Source organism: Camarhynchus parvulus, chromosome 7, assembly GCF_901933205.1.
Source record: "Camarhynchus parvulus chromosome 7, STF_HiC, whole genome shotgun sequence".
Lineage (NCBI taxonomy): Eukaryota > Metazoa > Chordata > Aves > Passeriformes > Thraupidae > Camarhynchus > Camarhynchus parvulus.
Window position 1 is genome coordinate 37693567 of NC_044577.1, and position 20773 is coordinate 37714339.

Below are 20773 nucleotides of genomic sequence, written 5' to 3' on the forward strand. Positions count from 1 at the left end.
AGTAACTACCAACCTCTGCTCCTCCCCCTTGCTCTCTCCACTTTTAGTCCCAGCCCTCCTAAATCTTTGTGCATCAGTTTGGGTTTTCACACTGATAGTGAAAAATTAATAAGACTGTAGTTCTAGGTTTTTTCAACTCAAAGAATAAATACCAGAGGTGGAGGGGAAGGGTATCCAGTAAAGTGTTAAATAGAGAAGAGATCTGCCTCACTACAGCTTTTTTACTGAACTGTGAAAATCCGTTTTAATTCAGTGGTCACTTTTTAAGAGTAATATGAAAGATTGAGATTCCCAGTCCAGACAAAACTTTCACTTCTTGAAGTTTTTACTTGAAAAATGGGCTCTTCGCTTTGCTCTTACTCTACCTCAGCTCGAGGTCTCTAGTTTTCAGCTCAGCAGGGTCCTGCCTGCTGTGCAGTGAGTGTTTCTTGCTCTTCCCTGGCAGGATGTGGGCGCCAGCCAAGGCGTGAGTCCCTGTTCCACCCTCACCAGCAGCACGACGTCGCCCAGCACCGACAGCCCCTGCTCCACCCTCAACAGCTGTGCTGGCAAAGCAGCAGCCAACAAGGGCAGTCCCTGTGGCACCATCAGCACCCCCAGCTCCACCCTGGAGAGCAAGGACAGTGGGATTATCGGTGAGCATTCTCATTAGCACATAGTAGAAATTAGTTTCCTCTTAATTGTGCAAGTCTGAGCAGCTGCTTTATGTCACTGTGTTCAGTTTTACACTGTCTATGGATCCCATTTTGAAAGATTGAAATCCTGTTCTTGGCTACAACACCTGCTGTTATGTCTGCATTTCTCTTCTTTTGTTTTCCTGGTGCAGTTCTAATTTCTCCACTTTTTTCTTTGAAGTAATTATTTTCCTCTGTTTTTCTTCCATTTCTTGTTTTCTTATGCCTGTTTTCTTTTCCATTCCAGAGGTCTTAACAGTGCTTTTCATAATGGAGAAGCACAGCAGGGCTTGAAGTTGATTTAATTTCCAGCTGAGGGAACAATAATTGATGCGATTTCTTATGAGAATAGCCTAAATTAAACTGTTTAAAAAAAGTGCAGACTTTTGAGTAATTGGCATGAAAATGAAGCTAATATGGGCCATTGTGGAAGAGATGAAATGGTGTGATCATCTGTTGAAAGATGGCTGAATTGAAGGTATATGTGCATCTCGTGTGGGGAGTCCATGACCATTGGAGGCAGCCACCCTCGCAGCCCAACTGTTACCGGCTCCTTGTACCAACCAGCTGAGTAAAAATCATTTTTGCTGATCAGTTACCCTAAGAGACATTGTTTGTTGTGGGTCAAAAGACTCCTGTATAAAACTTAAGTGTTTCAGTTGAAGAAAATTATTTTGTGTACTCATTCCATGGCAGATTGATACTTGATCAACTTTGTACAAGATCGAGTTTTGAGATAGCATGAACATCTTGATGTAAAGAAAAGGATATATCCAAATTGTTGCTTTTGGAAAAAGAGCACAAATGTAGACACTGATATGAACATACTAGCCTGACATACTAGCTTGACAAGCTTGAAATAGTCCAAGAGTATGTCCATGCTCTAAATAAGGTCAGAATGGCCTCATATTTATTTTAAATAGTGTATTGGCATGACAACATCATTACTACATAACCTTGTGAGTACCAGTGTTTTAAAGAAAATATTTGAGAACAGTGATAAAAGTTACTTATTGAACTACTGGAAAGGAAAGATGAGTGTATGAGTGCAAGAGCAGGGGGAACTTGCTGGTGGCTGCTTCAGTCCAGTACGCGTGGTTCATGGCTGCGGGACCGCGTGGAAGTCATCCGCCGCTCCTCTGCAGAGCTGCCGTTCGTGTCTCAAATTCCAGAGGAATTTGAACACACCGTCTCTTGGCTACCCGTGGCAGCACCCCTTACATCTGTAAAGGCATGAAACCAAGAAGGGAAAGAAGAGGCACCTTTCTGATAAGCGACCTGTGCTTTTGGCTTTTACATACAAGTATGTCTGTGCATTCAAATTTGTTATTAGTACATGTGCATCTTTGACAGAGTTCATCCAGCCATGAAAATATCTTGCTCCTTCATGCTACTTACGTGGTCCTCCTTTGTATTTCTACTCCCACAATGTTTTCCAGACCAGCAGACTGATGGGAAATCAGTCTTTTCTCCCTTTTCCTCTATTTTGCTTACAGTTCAGGTTTCCTTTAGTTTTCCAGTGTTTTACTGCTGCAGCTGAATTCTTCTTTGCTTCTTTTGAAGTTGATGTAGTAGCAGTAAAGGCAAGTTTTAAACTTCAGCAAGGAGCAAAAGCAAGAGAAAAGATTGCGCTGCTGGCCAAAATAAAAGCTTTGCTGGATCCTTGCTGCTGTGTCAGGATGGAAATCTTGAGCAGACAGGTTTCCTGGAGCTGCACTTCCCTCCAAGAGGAATCAAGGTTTTAAAGATTTCATACTTCAGGAGGAGCCAGATTTTTTTGACACAACAATAAAAATAAAATAAATTTGTCATATGGAAGTACAATCTAAGTGTGTGCAAAGATTTATGGGGTGCCTGAAAAGTTGGGTTTTTTCTTCTACTGCCTCTAAATGATACGTCATATTATTGGTATTTCTTAGAATATGAGCTGTTGAATTGAAGCATCCAATCTTCTATTTCTTATGAATGTAGCCTAAGCTGGTGGAACGCAGGGCTGTACAAGTACCTCACCATCCTGCATGGCTGAAGCTTCAGTGCAGGTGGTGTGGAAGATCAGTTGGTCCTTCCTTGACTGGACCAGGCTCAGCATTGCAGGAGCCACCCCTGTGGTTGCGTTTTGTTAGCAGTCCAGTATGCCAGAATGTTTTCATTAAAGAATGGGCCAGTTGAGTGTAGAATAGCCACAAATATGGCTTTAACTTTTAAATTGGTGGCCTGGGAAGGACCCAGAGTTCACATAGATATTATAGTTTGAACTGGTATTGATTTTTTTTAATTTTTTTTTTTTTATCCTGATGCCGTTTCATCCTATTTTGTATTTTCCTCTGTTGCATTAAAGTGTTCAAAATGCATTGAGTGTTGGCTTAATCTTCAATAAATATTTGTTGTTCAGTTATTTTGTGAGAGTTTAATGTAAGTAGTTGAAAAAATTTTAAATTAAACAGAGTGGTTTTAGTATTAGTCATATGAAAAAAGTATATATCTGCAGGGTGTTCCTAATTAGGCAAGGAGGTTAGCATAGTTTTATCAAACATTACTCAGTTAGGTCTTCAGGAATATAAAGTCTTCACATTATTGCAGGGGGCCTTGATTAAATGCAATCTCAAACAAGTACAGACACACTGATAACTCTCAGCTACCAAACTGGAACATTTGGATCCGACTGGATAATGCAGCTGGTGTTGTCTCTCATCCAGGGAGTCACTGCAGCAGCGGAAACTGGTGCTCTGTACCACAGCATCCCAAAACACCTCAGTGGTCTTAGCTGCCTTTTACCTGAGAGTCTTTCTGGGTCTGTGTTCCTTATTGCCTAGCATATGAAATTTTCATAGCAGAAATGCCCCTTTTCCCCCCAAGCCTTTCTTTGGGCCTCTGATTTATGCTGCAACACTCCTTAAAAACATAAAGCAATATGTTTAATAGAATCTGAAATTTTATTAATAATACTCTACTGTTCTGATTCATCATGCATCTACTTCTGTTTGCTCTTACTGACAGTGGAATGTAGTAGGTGCTTAAGAAAGGAACAGTAAATAGCTTGCTTGCTGGAAGGTTTCTGTCCAGATTGGTTTGCTGGGTATATGAGTACAGGCCGATTGTCATCCTGATGTGATTATGTATTTTAGGTAAGACGGACCTCTGAACGACGTTGAATTCTTGTCATTTATGTTTCACAATGCCATTTGAGAATGAAAATTCTTATCTGTGTGCCAAATTCTGCTGACTTTACTTGGGTTTTTTTCCCTCTTTTTCAGCCACTATAACAAGTTCATCAGAAAATGATGATCGTAGTGGATCCAGCTTAGAATGGAGCAAGGATGGGAGTCTCAGAGCTGGAAAACACCAAGGCATCAGCCGTGATCGAAGAACAGATAATTGTTCACCAGTTGCAGAAGAGGAAGCCATTGGCTCTTCTGAGAATCTGCCAAAAGAAGTACCAACGGGAGAGGGTCCCCTTCCTTACACTCAGAGTTCTGCCTCTTTAATAATGCCTCGTCCAAACTCCGTTGCAGGTAAAGTCCTGAGGTCAAAACCCAAGGGTGTTCTTGATGATAGGACATTTCTTTTGAATCTTTCTGTTGTTAGCATGAAAGTATCTCTATAGGATAAAAAGAAAAAAGCCTATGTTCTGAACTGAATAGATGAGCATTACCTCATTTGTTTAAAACTGTGGTCCAGAAGGCTCTTACCATGCTTTTCAGTAGGTATTGATTAGGTCAGGGCTTTTGAAACACTTCACAAGTCCATCAGTTGTTCCAGGACACTGCGTGGTGACAAGTGGTGCATTAGCAGGTAATACCTGAACCTGCACTAACACTTCTGACCTCGCTGATGTGGTTGTTCCTACAGTAAAAAAAGAAAACTCCCTCAGTGGGAGAACTGAGGGCTATTTAAACAGGGAAAAACCCAACTAAATCTTTAGTCAACTTGATTGAAATGCATTTTGTAAATGTTGTAACGTGAATTACTTTGTTGCCATTGTCTAGAAAAACTGCTCTGTAAGTAACGTGCAGATGAAGGACTGTTATAAATAATAACATTCTTTGTAACTAGTGTTGAAAGAATAATAAGTCTCAGTTCTTTAATACTCCAGCAACAAGTTCAACCAAACTGGAAGATTTGAGTTATTTGGATGGACAAAGAAATACTCCTTTACGAACTTCAATTCGCTTACCTTGGCACAACACCGCTGGCGGAAGAGTGCAGCAGGAAGGTAAGGCAGAGATATTTACACCTGCATGTCTGGCACAGTCACACATTCCTTCAGCAGGTTGGAGCATGGGTGGGCTGCGAGCTTTGTGAGCAGCCCTGACCTACAGTGTTACTGTGGAGTGCTCCTGACAAGTCACTCTGCGTGTTTGCCAGCAAGATGCTTGCTTACACTTTTTCCTGCACTATGCTATGGTTTAGAGATGGAATGTGTGTGCATCTGTTACAACCAATAACAATTAAAGGCAGAAAACTTTAAGTGAACTCCTAGTAAAACTGATCTTGAGGATCATATGTAGATGCTATGCTGCCCTCTTCCATTTATGGCTTTTCACAGTCATAGATTAGTGCTGAAACAGAAGTTCTGTAACATTACATTTGGCTAATGAATCTTTAGAGCATATTATTGGTGAATATTATTATCCCTGTAAATTTTAATGTATTTTATGCAATCAAACCCAAATGTATATATCAAAGTAATCAAAGGTGTAAGTAACTACTGATCCTATGACTTGAAAAGTACAAAAGAACAAGGTAGTAATTTTTTTTATTACTTCAAGGGGTTTTTTTAAACAGAAAAATTACGTTATTCTCTGTACCTTTTTCTTTTCCTCTGTAAATGTCTTTATAGATTTGAAGACTTAACTTTGATGCTCAGCACATAGTTCACTCTAAACTGAAAAATTGTGCTTCCCAATTTGTATAATAATGCATTATTAAGAAAACTTTTTGGATTCTACAACTTACTAACTCGAGTTCAGTTGTAAAAAAATAGATTGTACCTGTAGCTTCTTTCCTCTACAGTTTAATTCGTGCAAAAATTATGGAGATGACCTGAACTGAGACAATCAGGTTTTATTGCTTTCCTGGTGAAAGCACTAGAATTCATCTGATTATGACTGATAGTAACCAAGCTTCTAAATGATGTTACCTTCTGAAACCATACTGTTTGATTGCATGTCAAGTTTCTTCTGGTAAACTTTCCTCCCTGGCACATCTTTTCAGCTCGTTTCATCCCCTATAAGCCTCAGGACATTTTGCTGAAGCCGCTGTTGTTTGAGGTGCCAAGCATAACCACAGACTCAGTGTTTGTTGGAAGAGAATGGCTATTTCACACCATTGAAGAAAAACTGCAGAATCCTGACCCAGCAGAGAGCAGGGGAGCAGTCATTACTGGAAATGTGGGCTTTGGGAAGACTGCAGTCATTTCACGGCTGGTCGCACTCAGCTGCCATGGAAGTCGGATGAGACAAATAGCCTCCAACAGCCCAAGTTCATCTCCTAAAAGTATGTTCTTTTTCTGGGTAATGGTCTGGGTTAATGTGCTGACATCAGGAGTCACATGTTTGCGTTTTTGGCTTAAGGTAGTCAGGCCTCATCAAGTCTTTAGCAAACACTTTTTTCTTCCAGTGAGCAAAGGAAGGAGTTAAACTTTTGTGTTCTGACAAATGCCTTCAAAGTGACATAATGTGGGCTCAGCCCATCAGAGGGGTGGTGTAACACAGGCAGTGTGCAGGATCTCTTCTTGTCAGGCAGTGTGTACCCCAGACTCTGAGGATGTGACTGCAGCAGGCTTTGTCTCTCACAAGTTTGGAAAGGGAGCAGTGAGTGTTTGTCCTGCTGTGTACCCACTGTGTATGCTTTCTATAGCATTTTTGTACAGGTAAGAATAAAGCTATGGAGAAACCCCTTCTGTCTTCTACTGGGATCCATAGCATCCTGTCACCAGACCAGTCCAGTGCCTACATTAACTGGAAGGATGGTGAGACTGTCATCACTGTTATTTCCCTGCCTGACACTTCAAATGGTATTATTACTAATAATAACAATGATAAATTTCCCAAGAGGTCAGTCATATAGTAACTACTAGTTTAGATGAGGCATTGTATGTGTAATTTTCTGAAGGAAACTCTTCACATCAGCATGGTTTTTCTTTCAGTAATTCTGTAGTTTTGATCTAAAGGTCAGTTGAGTTGTTTTAAAATAGTAAAGTAAATTTATCAGACTACTTGCAGGCTTCTTTTATAGTGGTATAGACACAGTTTCAATTTTTACTCCAGCAGTAAGATAATCTGTGGTGTTTTCCTAGAAAACAATCTCCTGTCAGCAAATTTGGTTTCTCTTGTATTTGTTGCCTTTTACAAGCAGGTGGTGACTCCTGTCAGGAGATTCCCTTAAGCCAGTTAGCCCCGTGTCCCCCTCCGTCAGGTGACACCAGTACAATGAAGACTCTGACCTTTCCTGGTACTCCTGAATACAAAACTCAAGCAGGTGATTCTGTGAGACGCCTCGCTTCAAAGGTGAGTTTTCACTTCCTGAGAGATGTTCAGTGTGCTGGAACCCTCTAACCTGGAGGTCAGTTTGCTTTGCAGAGCCCCTGGGAGGCTGCGGGCACCTCTGCATGATGGCTCTGTTTGGCTGGTGAAATCAGCTGCCTGCCTCTTGTACTTGTCAGGTGATCACCTGAATCCTACATGGTCTTAGAAAGAGTTACCTTAACAATTTCTCATCAGTTTTGTGTGGATGTGTGTGGGAGGTTGGGATCCTTTCCTTGCCAAAGGGGCTGTATGTTTTCTGCAGGGAGCTGCTCAGTGTACCTTGGGGATGGGGGGTAGCAGGGAAGATAAAATGTTTGGTTCTTGTATAACCCGTCTATATGCTATGATACAGGTTGAGTCTGAATGCAGTTTTGTTTTACGTCCTCTGAAAGCCTGAAGTAATTTTTGTATTAGATTAATATGTTAGGTGTTTTATTTTTTGCCTAAGTAGTAAAATTAATGAGTGTCTGAGTTGCATATTTTATATGAATACTTGTAGGGAAAACATGAGATCTTTAACTTTTGCAGTCTTTAAAGTGATACATATTTGTTTGAAGCAGTGTTATGAAAACGACTGAAGTGGAGGCTTTTTATTCACTGTGAATACCATGTTTCCTTGCAGTTTGTTTTGGGGTTTTTTACCCCAAAGAAATATGGGTTACGGCCTGGTTTATTTTTAAGTAATACACAGCTTTGAAATACTCGGAATAAAGCCAGTTGTCGTATTTCTCCATTTGCTTATGTAAGCATGTCTTTAATAGCTGTCTGTAATTTACTTTTGCCTGGTGATCAAATTAGTCCTTAATTCTTTACAGTGTGGGACATGATGTTGTTAAATTACACATACATATAGGTTACTTAGTCAGACCCTCAGGTTACTTTTGTGCTCAGTTAATCAACTGCTTACCCACTGTATCCAAATGCCATGAAGTCAAGTTATGTTTTCCTGACAGAATCTGATACTTTGATTTCTTTTCCTCTCTGCATGCCCTGCAAGGTCAAAAACCTATTTCATTGCCTTCCTCCCTATGTTTGACTCAGACTGTCAGAGACTGTTAGAGCGTGGGATCTTAACACTGAAAGGATTTTGTAGTTGAGAGAGAAATTTAAAAGCACGTTATCATAACTGCGCTAACTAGTAACCAGCCAAAATTCTGACAGAGTAATGCTTTTTACTTTGTAATTCTGCAGGTCGTTGCTTATCATTACTGCCAGGCTGATAACACATACACGTGCCTTGTCCCCGAGTTTGTGCACAGCGTGGCAGCTTTGCTTTGCCGCTCACAGCAGTTAACAGCATACAGAGACCTCCTCATCAGAGAACCTCACCTGCAGAGCATGCTGAGCCTGAGGTCTTGTGTCCAGGATCCAGCAGCAGCTTTTAAAAGGGGAGTGTTGGAACCACTTTCAAACCTCAGGAGAGGTACGTTAAGCAGGAAGTGACTTGGAAATGAAATCTAAACTGCATAAGTATTAGAGAAAAGTATTAAAAATAAATAAAGCAGAACATTCGTGGACAAAGGTATGCCTTAATTGTGCTAGTTGTTTGTAACAATAATAGATGGGTTTTAAACAGGTGATTCATGTTTAAATTAAAATTCTGTGAAACATATTAAAGGTCATAGAAACTTTACTTTTTTTGCTAGAAAACGGGGAGGCAGCTATTAGTTTGAGGTTAAAGCTGGCAAATTCACATTAAAGGATTTTGTTTTAAGATGCATTTTAGTTTTGTCACATGCTTTAGTTTTCTAGGCCTAAACATCTGCAAAGTGGATGTAGGTTCTGCTTGCTTTTAAAACGGATGTGGCAGTTTTCCAACAATCACAGAATATCCTGAGCTGAAAAAGACCCACCAAGGATCATCAATCCAGCTCCTGTCCCTGGCCAGACACCCCAACAGTCCCACCGTGGGCATCCCTGGGAGTGGTGTCCCAATGGCCCTGGAGCTCCGGCAGCTTTGGGAACGTGACTGTTCCCTGGGGAAGCCTGGGCAGTGCCCAGCACCCTCTGAGAGAAGAACCTTTCCTGATACCCACCCTAACCCTCCCCTGATGCAGCTGCAGGTGTTCCCTCCAGTATGGTGTGTAAAAGAAAGCATGCAGCGACGTGATTTTTGTCTTTAATAAAGCCCTAGCGAACTCCCCTTGAAAACAGCTGCTTCCCAGCAGATGCCAGCTTGAGCACATACCTGATCTGTGGCAGAATGGTGGCTTTGCCTATGTGTGAACAGAGTATATCATTCCTGTTAAACTGTTTCTAGTCTTCCAATGTTGTTTTTAATCTCCTAAATAATGCTTAAATGCCATAAGATGTATACTGGTGTGCATAAAGATACATTTTTGTTTCTTGACATATGGAATATGAGGATAAAGGTGTGTCACTTTAAGGGAGAATATGTTTTTATCCTTTCCTTTTTTATTCTCAAATTTTAGAGCAGAAAATTCCTGAGGAAGACTACATAATTTTGGTGGATGGTTTAAATGATGCTGAATTTCATAAACCTGATTATGGTGACACAATTTCTTCATTTATCACAAGTATAATCTATAAGTTTCCTCCCTGGCTGAAGCTCATTGTGACTGTAAGAACTAATTTCCAGGTAAAAACACCTTTTAATGCTTTTCTTACTGTCAAAGACCAAATGATCACAGCTGCATTATTATGAAAAATACTGGGTTTAGAGGAACTCAAAGTCTCTTGGATTTTTTCCTTCCCTCCTTTGTTACATGTTTACTTGCAGTGAACAGATACAATATTGGAGGCCTTTTCCATTGTGAATCCCTTTATTGCAGCTGTCACTAGAGTTGCTAATATAAGAAATGAAGAAATTTGAGTCTGTTCCCTTGTACTTCAGAAGTGCAGTGTTAAGGTGCAGCTGTGCTTCACTACAGTCTCCAAGAGTTTATTTCTTCTCTGCCTTCTTACCACTAGCCCTCACAGTGTTTAACTGGCTGCAGAGTTTATTTCTCAACTAAATTTTTTGGGTTTAAAAAGGGATTTCTGTAGCAGAGACTATTCCCTCTCTGGAGACTGGAGAAGTGTGTCTTTGCTTAAAACATCTCACTAGTCTGAAAGTGCAGCTTTTTGAAATCCATTTAATTACATAAAGTGGAATAGTTCCTTTTTGTGTTGTGAAGGTTGGGAGATGTTTGCTAAACCTTTCTAATATATGAGTCTATGTAAGAAGTTTCTGGTTTAAGTTAGAAGTTCCAGAAGTGTTTTTTAAATAAAGGTCTTTTGGATCTTCATTTACATAAACATAAAAGTATTCTGTGTAACAGAAGCATGAAAGGTGTGTTCAGGTGAAGCTGCTGAAGTGTCTGTGCTGTGCTTGGTACTTGTACCTTCAGGCACAAGGGGCTGGGGATGTGTGCACAGCATCTTTCTGGTACATTGTTACTGGAAGGTGAAATGATAAGGGGAGTCTTTTCTCTCTTGTCATTTGTGATGCTTCTCAATAAAGCATTCCTGCCTAATAGAGCATTCCACTCCCCCTTTCCCTGGCCTGTCTTAGGGTCTGGTAACTGTTTTCCATTTCCTTGACTTTGAAGCGGTCATTTCTCAATCCTTTCAATTGTTGAGTTTGGTCAGTGAAATATTTGAGACCTTCCTATGAAAAATGATAAAATGTAAAAATACCATTCTACCTCTTATGAGGAGGCAATATTTGCAAAATCATCTCAGGGTTACTGAATTCCTTTTTAATCTGGTACTCACTACAGAAGGGAAATGTAGCAGAGATGCATCATTGAGTTCTCAGTGCTGGAATACTCTAATGTCTTTGGTTTGCTTTTTTTCTATTCCCCCCCCCCAGGAAGTGATAAGTTCACTGCCATTTATTGCAATATCCTTGGATGATTTTCCAGACAACAAAGGAATTCACAATGATTTGAATGCTTATATTCAGTACAGAATTAATAACAGTCAGGAAATTATAAACAACATGTCTTTAAATGGAAAAGCTGATGCGGCTACAATTGGGAAAGTGAGTAACCACCTGATCATGAGAAGCCTGGGATCTTATCTCTATTTGAAACTCACTCTGGATCTTTTCCAAAAAGGTCATTTAGTAATCAAAAGTGCAAGCTACAAGGTTGTTCCTGTGTCTCTGTCAGAGCTGTACTTACTGCAGTGCAATATGAAGTTCATGACAAACTCTGCTTTTGAGCGAGCTCAGCCCATATTGAATGTGGCATTGGCATCCCTGCATCCCATGACAGATGACCAGATTTTCCAGGCTATTAATGCAGGACAAATAAACAATGAACAGCAGTGGGAAGACTTCAGCCAGAGGATGGAAGCCCTTTCGTGTTTTCTGATCAAAAGACGTGACAAAACACGCATGTTCTGCCATCCTTCCTTCAGGGAATGGCTTGTCTGGAGAGCAGAAGGTGAAAATACTGACTTCTTATGTGAGCCAAGGTAAATTAAAACTGCAGTAATTCATGTTCAAATAACCAAAACTCAGTTTTTTATATTTGATTGCAGCAATTGGTGAGAGGAAAGAGTGATGTTAAAATACAAGCGCACCTAATGTTTTCCAAAATGAAATCTTTTGTATATTTAGAGGTAATGTGACTTAAGATTCAAAGTTTACAATGCATAATTGACTCTATGGAAGTCAGAAGTTTGCATCTGACTTTGCTACCTTCATGGAGAAGTTAGAGAGCTATATTGTTATTAACATAGCAAAATTGTTTAGAATCCTGTGCAGCAGCACCTTGTCTATGTAATGTAGAATGCAGGAATAGAAGGAACAGATCATTTGTGCTTTTTTAAACGTAAAATTAATGAGACATTTTGTGCTGTAATTATATCCTGCTGGCATTGTTCTAGTTCATTTTGTAACTTTGAGAGCCAGAGGTGGTTGAGTTGGAGACAGTGGCTGTTACTGTTTGTCATGTTCTCACAGTTGGCTCCCTTTTTTTTTTTTCTTCTTTTCAATGTTCCTTAGGGTTTACAGCTTTTGCATTTTACAAAACAATAAATAATGCTGACATTTAAAATTATTACCAGCCCAAGACATGTCTGAGCTTTCAAGTGGCTGTAACAGAACCAGTTCTGTAGGTGGGACTGGGGGCTTGCAGCCTTGTGGACCCCTGGTCTCACCACACTGGGAACTCCCAGCGCTTGCCCCAGCAGCAGTGGGAGCTGCCTGGGCCCAGGTGAAGCTTCTGATTGTGGAAAGTTCTGTTCAGAAATGTCTGAAGATGGGATGAGGAGTCGCTTCCCACAACTTCCCCCGTCAGATGAAGAGTCCAGCTAACATATGGCTAATTGCCCAGTTCCAGTGTATAGTCTGATTAACAAACAGTATATTATAACTTTCTTTTCTCAGGGTTGTGCTGCTCTCACTGTTCCTAGAACATTGACCACCACTCATGTAGGTGCAGAATTACTAAATACATGTTTTCGCTCAAATTTCACAAGCATTCAGATCTTGCACTTCTAAAAGGATTGGCTTCTTTCTGACATGCCTGCAGTTCCTGGCTCTGAGAATGCAAAAGGGAGCAGTATGTAAACCACTTCACAGCTGACACAGGCCCCCTGTGAGGGGACAGCACAGAAATACATACCAGGAGTGTTTCATCTTCAAAATTTGCCGTTTTTCATTTTGCATTATTTTGTTATGGAAAGAATTTTGTTTAGATATGATGGTATGTTTCAGTAGTCTGACAAAGTTGAACTGTTACAACAGGCATAAAGATGTATATTTACTGAAATACAATTATAAAAGTGGTTCTCTCTTAATCCTTTTTATTAGGAATGGACATGCTCTACTGGCTTTCATGTTTTCTCGACAGGAGGGAAAGTTAAACCGCCAACAAACCATGGAACTTGGCCATCATATACTTAAAGCTCATATTTTCAAGGTAAAGCTTGCAGCTTAGTAGGCTTTATGACGTATTCATGTGAATGCATCGTAGAGGTTCTCCCTGACTTGCTTGAATTATTTGTTGGGAGCTTATGCAAAATATTTGGTAGTGCTATCAATCCAGATTTTATTTCTTTTGATACTGAGTTGTAGATTGAAATTGGATTTCTAATTCTATAGAGAGATTTCCTGTTATATCATTTCTGTTAGGGTCTCAGTAAAAGGACCGGAATTTCTTCCAGTCATCTCCAAGCCTTGTGGATTGGTTATAGTACTGATGGACTGTCTACAGCCCTGGCTTCTCTAAGAAACATCTACACACCCAACGTGAAGGTAAGAACAATCAGCAGGGCTGTAAAGCCAGTGCTTTGTCTGGCACTGGGCAGGGGAATGCTGAAGTCAGTGTAACCCTTCAGCAGAAAAGCACCTGGATCTGAACTCTTTTGTGACAAGCTTTCATGTACTTTTGTAAGCTGTTGCTAAAGTTCCAATCAGTTTTCCTTGATAGTATTGATGGAAAGAAGGATTTTTACTTTTTTCTTCTGTGGCTGTGCTCTGTAGCACAGGTGAGTGTGTGGCTGCATTTTTGGGGTCAGATGTTCCACATGGCCTTGCTGGGCAGAGCTCAGTGCTCTTTGCTTCTGTGGGAAAGTGTCAGTTGTAAAAGGGGAAAATACTGTGAGAGGAAGGGCTTTAAATTCCGCAATTTTACTCTGTTATTTGAATCCCCAGATGATGGATAGCAAAGTCCAAGTCAGTCAGCTGGAATTTGAGCCAGCTGCTAAGGCTTTTAACTGGAAATTTGTGTGTACATAAACATGGTCTGGCCATTTTTTTTGAGATTTTCTTTTTATCCAGTCTGGTTCTCTTAATGGAGGTAGTTGCAGAGTTAGCAGCAGGTCATACATGCAATTGTGATGAGAGTAGTGAGTTTCAGGGGAGAGACAGGTCTTCTCTTGGGAGTGCAGTGCTCAGTAATACAATAATATATTTCCTAAGAGAAGATTTTAAACTGGTGTATTGCTATATGTGTGTTAAAGTTGATGTCTGCCAATAAAATCTGCATCAAAATTAGGGCATAACAAATGAGTACCTGATCAAGATACCAAATTCAGACAAATCTGAGGAAAACATTGTTTTGTTTAAATTAAATTTTAGGTGAGTCGGCTGCTGATTTTGGCAGGAGCAAATGTGAATTACAGAACTGAAGTACTGAATAATGCTCCAGTGCTGTGTGTTCAGTCACACCTTGGGCATGAAGAAGTGGTCGCTCTTTTACTCGAGTTTGGAGCTGCTATTGATGGAACTTCAGAAAATGGGATGACAGCCCTTAGTTACGCAGCCGCTGCAGGTCACATGAACATCGTGTCACTGCTGTGCAGAAAAGGTGCAAAGGTAAGCTGGTGCACAAAGATTGCCAAACCTGCAGCCAGAAGAGTCACACAAAGGCCTAAAAAAGCTGTTTATTGATTACCTAAGTGTATAATTATCAGGCATAGGCCTGTGGGGTGAGTCCAGACTTCCGTGAAGCATTTTGCACGCGCCGCTGGTCACAACCCTCTGGCAGAGCTGTTCAGCCAGTTTTGGGTGCCCCTCACTGTGCACTTTCACGACCTGTTGTCACAGCTTGTCAGTGACTGTTACCAAGAGAATGTTGGGGCCCTCTAAAGTCGAGGTCAGGGGCATCCCCTGCTCTCCTTACCCACCCTTTTGTCCCCTCAGAGCCGCTGGCTGTCCAGCAGGCTAAGCACAGTCTCCCCTTGGCAAGCCCATGCTGACTGGTCCTGCTCACCTTGTCCTTCCTGTGTTTGGCAGTGCTCTCCGGGATTAGTTTTTTCATCACCTTCCCAGCTGCTCAGGTGAGGCTATTGGCCTGTAATTCCCCAGATGTTCCCCCTTGTCCTGGAAGTCAGGAGTGAGAGCTGCTCTCTCATAGTGCGCTGAAGTATCTCCTCTCCACAGCCTTTCACTGCATCTTTTAAACTCAGATGTTCCCTTTTCCCCCCTTCAGGCTGACCTTGCAGACAAGAAGGGCCAGTGTGCTTTGGTGCACAGTGCACTGAGAGGGCACTGTGGAATCCTTGAGTTCTTGCTCGGCCTGGTTTGGGTGGCTCCCTGCCAAGAACAGGATTCACTGAGGAAGCGCCAGGCACTGCAACAAGCTCTCACAGCAGCTGCCAGCATGGGGCACTGCCAGGTGGGTTGGAAATACAGGTCCTCCCAGATCTGTTTAAAATTGTCAGAACTGTACAACAGTGCTTGCAGCTATTTTTAAAAGAGGCTTGGAAAGAATTGTTGACACTTCTGATATTTATTGTAGTATATATTGGTAGCTGGTTTAAAAGCTCTAGCTGAGTATCTGATAATTCAGTTTGCTTCAGGATTTGTTTATATGTAATTTTCTGTCTACTTTGTCCTCCCTGTCCTTGGAAGTACTCCTAAATCTCTAGTGGTGGTGATGACTTTCTGTATCACTGATCCACCCAAGTATGTTTCTACTTCAGGTTGATTTTTCTCTTCCAATTTTTCATTGCGTGCAATCGCACAAGCTTCAGTTTTTATCTTGATGCACATGCCAACTTACAGACTTCAGCTCAGTGTCACTTTAGACAGAAATTTGGGAAGGAACACTAAAAATAAATGTGTGTGTTAAAAATAAACACATAAGAAGTACTAAAAATGCTTTAGATATTTAGGTAATACAAGTATGTCTTCTGTTCATTGGGAAAATCAACTGTAAACTTTTACTTGATAGAAAAGTAACGGGTAAGTAAAGATATGAATGAAGATCAACTATGCAAGAGGACTTAGTTATGTAGTAAGTGAGTGCCAAAATGGAAACAAAATCTCTTCAACAAAGCTGTTTCAATATTTACTTCTTTTAAATCTAGTTTTAAGTTCCTTTAAGATAACGAGTCTGATCTTTGAAGTTGTTTAGATGATCCAAATATAGAAATATCTATGTGCAGTTAATTTATTATATGGTATATAAGCCATTGCTGTCTTACAATATAAACTTGAGGATTCTGAGCTATGGTTAACTTGGATGAATGGATTATTCCTTTACTCCCATGAAAGTTCTTGTTTGCTGTCCACTGATAAAGCAGTCAACTCCTGAATATCAACAGAAGAGATCACATTAATCATAAATACATACCTGAAAAATGTCCATCTTTTCTCTCTTTTTAAGACATTAAGAAGCTGTATTCTTAGCTGAAGAAGATCTGTGTGTTTCATGAATTTTAATAAATTATGTCCTAGCATTTTGAATCCTAGGATTTTCCATACATTGTATACAACAGTTTTCAGACAGCCTGAAAACACACAGATCCTTCCTCCTTTCCTGCCTTTGTTTTTTCCTGTAGCATCCCAAACTTTGTTAGTGTGATTCTCCTCCCTCACCTGTTGACTGCAGCCTCAGTGACCATGTGCCCCATTAGAAAATCTATTTAAAACAGTCATGAGAAAAAGTTTTCATTTAATGATCTTTTAGCAGGTGGTTTCAAAACACAGATTTCCTTAATATTGTAGAAACACAGCAAAACTTCATTTAAAGCTTATTTCAGCTTTAAAAATTACCATTTGTTGACATGTGCTTAGACCATTCTGGGAAGAAATTTAGAAAAACAGGTAAGCTATAAGCAATGTGGAAGGAAAAACTTAGGTATCACCATTTTACAAAATGTATGCAAATATTTGTATTTTTGCTCTCTTGTTTTAGATGATCTGGAGTTTCCTCACTGAACTGGGAGGCTTTATTTTTGCCATTGTTTATTTTGATTATTCTGTTCTGTATGGGCCACATGGGAGCTAATTAAATCATAGTCATGCCAAACAACAAATTCACAGAAGAGTACTGGGCTTTTTTTAAATTGTTTTCAATAACATTCACTTGTCTTAAAGTCATTCTAAAGTCCTACTGAATTTGTTTTGAGTAATACTGATTTTCTTTTCTATTGATTATATGCATTGAGAGACAAGCACTCTCACTTGTTTTACATCTTCTTCTCCCTTGTGTCATATGAGTGACAGCTGATACTCTTGTGGCTCAGCACATCTCTGCTCAATGTTTTCGGCAGGTGGTTCGTTACATCTTGACAGTTGAAAAAGACCATGACATGGACATCAATGACACTGATGCCTTGTGGGGAGAAACAGGTATTTCCCTTCTTGTGTGTGTCAGAATTAGCATTGCTAATTTAAGAATAAAGAGTTTTAAATCTTACTTTTTAAATTTAATTCTCCAGAATAAAAATAATGGAAAATACCAGTTTAATAATAAAATGCAGTTTATAAGTATGGTTTTAACTTACTGAATCTATGCATCTCAAGTATTGAAGGACTATTTTATATTAAAATTATTGTAAATTACTGACTTTTTAACTAAATGGAAAATTGTGGAAATCCAGTGCTTAAGTTTTAGTGTGGAATTTTATGGGATTCTCTGTCTGAGAACCTTTGTTTAAATATAATTAGTTTCCAGGAAATGCTGGGCCATAGCCTCATTTGTTCTGATTGGGCAGTGGAAGGAGACACCTGCCTTTGGGCATCTGGGAAAGGCCAAATGTCATTTTTAGGGCAAAGTGTAATGCCTGCACTGCATTGTGAGTGGCATCTCCATCCCATGGAAACAGCCAAGGGTGGGGGAGCAGCATTGGAATGATGGTCAGTGGCCTCTCACATCCTAGAGAAGCAGATGTGCTTTGTTCCTACACAGTACAAAACCCTTGTTGCAAATCCAGCAAATTCCAAAAGCCATATATCTGTTTCAAAATGAATTTTGTTCTTCAGTATTTTCCTGTCAGTGTTTTTTACTGAAATCCTTGCATAATACATTGGGAATCTTCACTCACTGAGGAAGTGAACTCCCTAAAAGGGGGGTTTTTGAACAAGACTCAACTCTTTTGCTTGTAATATTGATATCCATAACAGTTACTTTCTAGTTGATCAGCTCTAAACAGTTGTTATAACTGTTACACAGTGCAGTCTCATCAACTGAGGAGGGAATGGGTAAGACAAGTGCTAAAAAAGATAAATTTACTTCTTCCTCTAGTGTTTGTAATTTCCTTTACTTTCAGCATTCATTGGAATTTTAAAAAAAAATTCTATTTGACTGTGTTTGAAAATGATAAAAATGAGTAACAGGAAAATTCACAATTTGACTCGCTTCTTAGAAGAAAATGGAAGTTACTAGGCTTTAGAAGCTGGAGGAGCAAGTCCTTTGCTGATTCTTGCATAAGTCATACGTTAACTCATTTTTTAATGGCATGACTGGTGAGGCTTCAATACAAACAACAAAATTTAAATTTCAAGTTCTGTTTAAAACACAATATGAGCAAAATAGAAGAGGGGGAAAAATTATGATGGGGAAAGTATTTTCTTTTTTTGTTCTTTTCAGCTTTCACTAAGTGTCACAGTGAAAAGCTGAAAGAATGGGGATTCAGTAACACTCACATATTGTGCATGTGTCCAGAGGCCAAATAAGCCAAGAGCTGATGTTGATGCCAATGCTTTCTCTAGCCCTGACAGCTGCTGCAGGAAGAGGCAAGCTGGAAGTGTGCAGGTTACTCCTTGGGCACGGAGCGGCCGTGACCAGGGCCAGCAGGAGAGGCGTGCCCCCACTGCTCTGCGCTGTCCGGCAGGGCCACTGGCAGGTCTGGCACTGCTCTGGGGATCCTTTGGGAGGTGGTCCCTGATTCCTCCCATCTCTGGTTTTGAAAATAATTAGTGTCAGTTTTCTAATACATGTTTGCATCTGCTTCAGAGGGATGTGCTCAGAAACTTCACTTCCAAACCCTTTGTATCCCTGGAAATAACTTAAAAAGCACATTGGCGTAACAACAGTCTTAGTTATAATATACCTGAAAAATAATGTGAGCTTAAAATATTTTATTTCCTAGACCAAGATCAGAGGTGTGATTTCAGACCTTTTGTACTGCTGCTGTGCAGAGAGAGAACCTTGGATTCAGAAGCCTTCCTCATGCTGGCCTCTCCTGTCAGGAGAAGGCCTTGAACTGCAGTCAGGGCTTGAACTACATAGAACTTCTCAGTGGTTGCCATAAATACCACCTTAGTCCTCTTTGTTAAAAGTTCATGATATTATGGCTGAAATCTCAATCTGCCAATTTCATAAAATCATAGAGTTGGTAAGATTGGAAAAGCTCTCCAAGACCATCGAGGCCAGTTGCTCCCCAGGACTGCTAAGGCCACCAGTAACCCATGTCCTGAAGTGTTACACCCATGTGGCTTTTAAATCCCTTCAGGGATATGAGGCAGGTGGGAATTCCACCCCTGCCCCTGTGCCAGGGCTGGAGAGCACTTTCTAAGAAATTCTCGTAATATCCAATCTAAACCCCCTCTGGTGCAAGGAATGTATTTTTAAATTGATATTTTCTGTTTCAGATTGCTAAACTTCTAGTGGAACATGGGGCTGATGTGAATTTAAGTGATAAGCAAGGCCGGACACCACTGATGGTGGCTTCTTGTGAAGGACATCTGAGCACTGTGGAATTTCTCCTTTCTGAAGGTAGAAAATAGCAGATTACAGCTGCACCGGGGATTGCATCTGTGTGAGTTAAGGAATTTTTCCATTTAAACAGAGAATCTTCATAACAAAGTTCATATTAATTTTACAGGTGCAACTGTTTCATCTCTGGACAAGGAAGGACTGACAGCTCTGAGCTGGGCATGTCTGAAAGGCCACAAGGAAGTAGTTCGCTATTTAGTAGAGAAAGGTGCAGCAACTGATCAGACAGACAAAAATGGACGAACACCCCTAGACTTGGCAGCTTTTTATGGGGATGCTGATATTGTAAGTATAAAAAGCATAATATTCAAGAAAAAGTTACAAAATTTTAGGATTTATAAAAAAATACTGCCTACCAAAATAGGAAATTTGGGGAAGTAGCCAAGAGGGTTACAGTGCTCTCATCTTGACTGCAGTGAAAATGTTTGCTCAGGAGAGCATTTTCTAGACAGGTAGAAGCCCAGAATTACGCTGCAAACCCACAGAGGTCCCTTCTCAGGGTCCTGATCAGTTGATGCCTTTGTAGATGAAATACCCCAAGAAGAGGTATAAGAAGAAGGGCACACTCAGGTCTGTGTGCACTGTGGACAGATCCGAGAGGTCAGCAAGGAACTAGACAGAACAGCACACGCAGCCTCTCACAGTCACTCATATCTGTGTTTCTGCAGCTTGCATACACAAGGTCTGTTTCAGCTGCTGCTGTGGCATGTAACTCACTATGGCATTTTGTCCCATTCAGCCTTTGTCTGAATTAACTTGAAATTGTAAGTCCTCAGGTTCCATAGTGGCTTTGGTGGTTTTCAGACACTGTGTTTTTGCCCGTGACACTGGGTACTGGAGGCTCTGCTTGAGAATGAGGGGTGTCCAGGCTCCTTCCTGTCCCTGGATTTGCTGTAGGTCATTGTCCTGGAGTGATGCCAACTCCCATTTCCCTGCCTAGACCGGTCCCTTCAGTAGGTCTTTGCTCAGCTACTGGCCAGGCTGGGACAGGGACAGTGCCAGTAAAGAGGTCCTTGTGCAGGCCCATGGCTGTGGGTCATGGGGCTTGTCCATGGGCAGGACTGTTGGTGCCTCTTCCCTTACAAGATCACTGCTCCTGGCAGTTGAGCAAGTAATGGTTATGGGAAAGAACTGCTGCTTCCCTCCAGCCTGCCTGTGCTGTGGTGCCTTC

General features: G+C 40.6%; 1 protein-coding gene across 4 annotated transcripts in view; it reads left to right on the forward strand.

Moving 5' to 3' along the window:
* TANC1 (tetratricopeptide repeat, ankyrin repeat and coiled-coil containing 1) overlaps positions 1 to 20773 on the forward strand; it is a 61104-nt gene that overhangs the window by 34290 nt on the left and 6041 nt on the right. For 3 of the 4 annotated variants that reach the window (XM_030951831.1, XM_030951833.1, XM_030951834.1), the window contains 16 exons: positions 446 to 635; positions 3929 to 4186; positions 4768 to 4887; positions 5889 to 6170; positions 7029 to 7183; positions 8393 to 8624; positions 9634 to 9800; positions 11016 to 11623; positions 12966 to 13074; positions 13287 to 13409; positions 14235 to 14471; positions 15088 to 15273; positions 17156 to 17234; positions 18597 to 18730; positions 19479 to 19602; positions 19712 to 19887. In XM_030951831.1, the coding sequence (XP_030807691.1) occupies positions 446 to 635; positions 3929 to 4186; positions 4768 to 4887; positions 5889 to 6170; positions 7029 to 7183; positions 8393 to 8624; positions 9634 to 9800; positions 11016 to 11623; positions 12966 to 13074; positions 13287 to 13409; positions 14235 to 14471; positions 15088 to 15273; positions 17156 to 17234; positions 18597 to 18730; positions 19479 to 19602; positions 19712 to 19887 (3180 nt within the window). The remainder of the gene's footprint in view (positions 1 to 445; positions 636 to 3928; positions 4187 to 4767; positions 4888 to 5888; positions 6171 to 7028; positions 7184 to 8392; positions 8625 to 9633; positions 9801 to 11015; positions 11624 to 12965; positions 13075 to 13286; positions 13410 to 14234; positions 14472 to 15087; positions 15274 to 17155; positions 17235 to 18596; positions 18731 to 19478; positions 19603 to 19711; positions 19888 to 20773) is intronic. The other variant, XM_030951832.1, reaches the window with a different exon arrangement.